General features: G+C 45.2%; 1 protein-coding gene across 1 annotated transcript in view; it reads right to left on the bottom strand.

Annotated features, from left to right (window-relative positions):
- Positions 1-4726: 4726 nt before the first annotated feature.
- The window catches only part of LOC112528565 (protein terminal ear1 homolog), a 10323-nt gene continuing 9622 nt past the window's right edge, over positions 4727-5427 (bottom strand). Inside the window, exon 8 of the mRNA XM_025139587.1 lies at positions 4727-4830. Coding sequence (XP_024995355.1) covers positions 4727-4830 — 104 coding nt within the window. The remainder of the gene's footprint in view (positions 4831-5427) is intronic.

Here is a 5427-nt window from a genome sequence, read left to right as displayed (position 1 = left end):
ACCCCCCCCCTTTTTTTTATTTTGATTTACCTAACCAAGGAAATAAGGATAGTACATAAAGAAACTTTTTAGACCTATAGAAGGAAAAGAGAAGAGAAAAAAAAGAAAACTTAAATGTCAAAAGAAATCTTTGACACAATTCACAAGTGTTACAATTCTCCCCACCTTGGATTAAATTTCGTCCTCGAAATTGTCCTTACTCACGTGAAGAGGTGAGGGTAACGCCTCTCCAGGTCCTCCTTAGCTTCCCAAGTCACGTTTGACCCTCGATGATGCTTCCATTTTACCTTTACCATGACAATCTCCCTGTTCCTCAACACCTTGGTTTTGATTTCCAAGATGGCTTTCGGTTCTTCCACGCATCGGTTGTTCTCATCGACCCGAATTTCCGACAATGGTATCACACTTTCTTCGTTCGCCAAACACTTACGGAGGTAACACACATGAAATGTGTTGTCGATTCCGGCCATCTCCGGTGGTAGTTCTAATTTGTAAGCTTGGAGTCCTACTCGAGCCAAAACTTTAAATGGTCCGAGATAACGAGGGCTGAGCTTACCACGCTTTCCAAAACGGATAATGCCTTTCCAAGGGGATACCTTAAGCATGACACGGTCGCCTACTTGGAAATCTATAGGTCGGCTCCTCTTATCTGCGTAACTCTTCTGTCGATCTTGCGCCGCCTTTAAACGTTCTCGAATACATTTCACCTTGTTGGACGTTTCTTGCATGATTTCAGGGCCGGCGAACTGCTTCTCGCCCACCTCAAGCCAACACACAGGAGTTCTACATTTCCGTCCATACAATGCTTCGAATGGTGCCATCCCGATACTAGAATGATAGTTGTTGTTGTAGGCGAACTCCACAAGGGGTAGGTGAGAGTCCCAATTCCCGCCAAAGTCGATAACACACGATCGAAGCATATCTTCAAGAGTTTGAATAGTCCGTTCACTCTGACCATCGGTTTGAGGATGGTACGCCGTACTCAAATTTACTCTCGTGCCCAATTCTTTTTGTAAGCCGCCCCAGAAATGGGAGGTGAATCGGCTATCTCGATCTGACACTATCGACAACGGTATACCGTGCCTCGAGACTACTTCATCGATGTATAGCTTAGCAAGCTTGTCTATGGGCAACGATTCACGCATTGCCAGGAAATGAGCGCTCTTTGTCAGTCGGTCCACCACTACCCATATTGAATCATGGTTTCTTAGGGTCTTCGGCAGTTTGGTCACGAAGTCCATCGTAATATGTTCCCACTTCCATTCGGGGATCTCCAAGGATTGGAGGCTTCCATAAGGTTGTTGGTGCTCTGCTTTCACTTGTAAACATGTCACGCACCTCTCTACGTAACGAGCCACATCCAGTTTCATCACAGGCCACCAATATGTCAATTTCAAATCTCGGTACATCTTGGTGCTACCCGGGTGAATGGAGTATTTAGACTTGTGCGCATCTTCTAGTAACAGTTCACGATTTCCCCCAACCTTAGGTACCCATATACGACCTTGAAACAACTTCAAGCCACGACCATCCTCCGTAAGATGCATACGTTGTTTCACCATAACCTCGCTCTTGAGATTTTGCTCCAAAAGTGCTTCAGACTGTGCCACCCTGATCCGATCGATCAGACTGGACATCACCTCGATCCTGGTAAGCACGACTTTCGTCCCACTACCGTACTCCTTTCGGCTCAAGGCATCCGCCACAACATTCGCCTTTCCCGGGTGGTACAGCAACTCGCAATCGTAGTCTTTGAGTAGTTTGAGCCAACGCCGTTGCCTCATGTTTAGTTCTTTTTGATCGAAAATGTACTTCAAACTTTTGTGATCAGTGAAAAGCATGCACTTGGTTCCATAGAGGTAATGTCGCCAAAGTTTTAACGCGAATACCACTGCTGCTAGCTCCAAGTCGTGGGTGGGATAATTCTTCTCGTGGTCCTTGAGTTGTCTTGATGCGTATGCTATCACCTTTCCTCTTTGCATTAGGACGCAACCCAATCCCATTTTCGAGGCGTCACTGAAGACTACAAAATCTTCGGATCCTTCTGGCAAGGAGAGGATCGGGGCTTCACATAGCTTCCTTTGGAGGGTTCTAAAAGCATTTTCTTGCTTCTCCGTCCAGATAAACTTCGCATTCTTCCTAGTCAATGCCGTTAAGGAAGAAGCGACCTTGGAGAAGTCTTGGATGAATCTTCTGTAATAACCTGCCAAACCCAAGAAACTTCGAATCTCCGATGGGCTCTTTGGTGGTTCCCAATTCATCATTGCCTCGATTTTGGATGGGTCCACCTTCACCCCGTCCCGAGTGACAACGTGACCCAAGAATTGGACATCTTTTAGCCAAAAGTCGTACTTGGAGAATTTCGCATACAATTTCTCTTTTCTTAACACTTCGAGAACTTCGCGAAGGTGCTGTTCATGATCCGACTCGTCCTTGGAATAGATGAGTATGTCGTCAATGAACACTATCACTGACTTATCAAGGAATGGTCGGCACACTCGGTTCATCAGGTCCATGAATACTGCTGGCGCGTTCGTCAAAYCGAAAGGCATGACCAAGAATTCATAGTGCCCGTAACGAGTTCTAAAAGCGGTCTTCATCACATCACTTTCCCTTACTCRCAMCTGGTGATATCCCSAAYGAAGGTCGATCTTTRARAAGCAACATGCTCCTTGAAGTTGATYAAAAAGATCGTCGATTCTAGGRAGAGGGTATTTGTTCTTCWCAGTTGCCTTATTGAGTTCTCTGTAATCAATACACATCCGYATGGTGCYGTCCTTCTTCTTTACAAATAAGACTRGGGCTCCCCACGGTGACGAGCTCGGTCTAACAAACCCTTTYTCAAGRAGGTCTTGYARTTGTGACATCAACTCTTGCATTTCGGATGGYGCCAGGCGGTATGGGGCTCTAGCTATAGGAGCAGTTCCCGGAACAAGATCAATTTGGAATTCCACCTGCCTATCGGGGGGTAGACCGGGCAAGTCCTCGGGAAATACGTCGAGAAATTCGTTAACCACTTTCACATCTTCAATTATCCTTTTTTCTAGTTTGGTATCCAACACGTATGCAATGAACGAGGAACACCCTTTAGCTAAGCATTTGCGCGCCTTTGCCACTGATAGAAGTGCTACGTCTCCCTTCTTTCTTTCTCCATAGATCAGCACGGCACCCTCGTCCAGCAAAGGAATTCGAATTAATTTCTTAGAACATAGGATCTCCGCTTGGTTCTTTGCCAACCAGTCMATTCCAATGATGAYGTCGAACCCGCYGATAACCATGGGTATAAGGTCCACCCGAAATTCCTTTCCCTCGATTCCCAACACGCAACTCCTAACAACCTYGCGCRCCAGAACYCTACTGCCRTTTGCTAAYTCTACGATCAAGGCTTCTTCTAAAGTACTAGAGGGCATGCGCAAATGTTGATAAAATGCATTGGACACAAAAGAWYATGAAGCACCCGAATCGAAAAGTACATGCGCAGGTACKGAGTTAACAAGGAACRTACCCGACACTACATCYGTCGATGSTTTWGCTTCTTCCGCTGTCATCTGAAAGGCTCGGCCGACTGCTCTCGGGGCATTTTCCTTTCTTATCTGACCCCCTCCCGCCTTCAATTTCGGGCAATCATTTCTGAAGTGACCTGGCTCTCCGCATCCAAAACATATGGGTCCCCTGATTGGACACTCATTTCGTGCGTGGCCCGTCTTCCCACACTTGAAGCATTTGGTGGGGGTAGGGTTGGTGCTACACGGGCCGTGATGTTTGCTGCGACATTTGGGACACCATCTTGACTCATGATTGAGATGGGTTCCGCGATTGCTGTTGCCAAAGTGATTTGGTCTTTTGACGGGTGCGGAGGGCCCTTCCCACTTCCTCTTCTCTCCACTCGACATCCTTTCTTCCCTTCTCTTAGCATAAACTGATTCCAAGACCTTGGCTTCTTCGATTGCCTCCCTCAGGGTGGATGCTCTTGAATTCCTAACCATTACCATCATGTCAGCAGGTAGCAATTTAAGGTAGGCTTTCATCTTGTCCTTCTCTGTTGGGGCCACGTGTCCCACCAAGTTTAGCTTTTCCATAAATAGCCGAGTGTAGTCTCTTACCGTCAGATTTCCTTTTCTTAAAGTTCGGAAATCTTCCTCTATGCGGTCCATCTCTTGCTCGTTGCAATAATCTTCCATTACTTTTTTCTTGAAGGTGGTCCAACTCATCTTGGTCAATTCGGTGGCCTCGATGGTTGAGATGACAATATTCCACCAGGTAAGGGCATCTGAGAGCCAAACTTCACTTTTTGCCCTTTTTCACAGTCACAAGCCCGGAAGGCTTGCTCGATCTCTCGAAGCCAATTCATGCAAGTCACGGGGTCATCCGACCTCACAAATTCCGGTGGTTTGCAACATAAAAAGGCCTTGTAGGAGCAAACTCTATCCATCTGCCTTGCCCCAACCGTTGCCATTTCTTGGGTTAGGATTCCATTTTCAGTGCCCCCGGATCCCACATTAGTTATGTTTTCGGCAACCGCTTCGTGCTTACGATGATTAGCATCTCTATCTTCCAACAACTTTATAAAGAACTCTTGTTGTTGAGTCATGGCTTTGTTCATAGCGTTCATCATTGTACCCAACATCCTTGACTCCAGGGTCTCTTCTTCCATTAGAGGGTTAGAGGTGGCAAGGTCAACTTGGGAAACATGCCCAACTCCACCGCCCAAGTTGCTTTGCCTCGGTTAAACCCTAGCGGTGGTCTGTGGTGGTTGATCCGCGGTAGATTCAGTCACCGCTTGACCTTCAGGTGAGGTATCTCGTCTACTCCGAGTATTAACCATAAAGTCTGTTTTGTACAAGAGAGTGGTAGAGAGTTAGAATAGAAGGAATATATATATATATATATATATATATATATACATAACTAACATAATACGGTACCGACACAATCATAATTTTTTTATAATAACAGTGAGTCCAAGCATGCTCATACAACAACTTACTCAAAATAGCATTAGCTAAGTGAAATTTTGAATAGGTTATACATAAGGATCCTCAACACCATCACGATAAATTCATGAATCATGCAACTCCGTTGACTCTAAAGCTCTCCTATCTTAACAGTCCCTACCCATAGCTCGCGAATTAATGTTTACAGTTTCAGCTTAAGTCTAGGCGTCTTAGTTCCTCGCCTAATTCACTTAAACTAAGGCTCTGATACCAACTTGTAACACCCGAATCTAAAAGATAATTCCAGACGAAAGAAATCTAACGAGACTCGGAAACTTGAAATAAAAATACTCTCGACAAAAGGTAATAGCAAGGTGTTTACAAAACAAATACCGAGAGGATATATAACAACCTACTAATCTAGATTTTTCTACATCTAGATTATAGACGGGTGTTTCTATCAATCTCCAAAAGTATAGTATCATCCAAACAA

This window comes from Cynara cardunculus, assembly GCF_001531365.2.
Source record: "Cynara cardunculus var. scolymus isolate 2C chromosome LG 15, CcrdV1, whole genome shotgun sequence".
NCBI classification, from domain to species: Eukaryota; Viridiplantae; Streptophyta; class Magnoliopsida; order Asterales; family Asteraceae; genus Cynara; species Cynara cardunculus.
The sequence above is the reverse complement of the archived record's forward strand: the minus strand, read 5'-3'. Positions and strand labels throughout refer to the sequence as shown.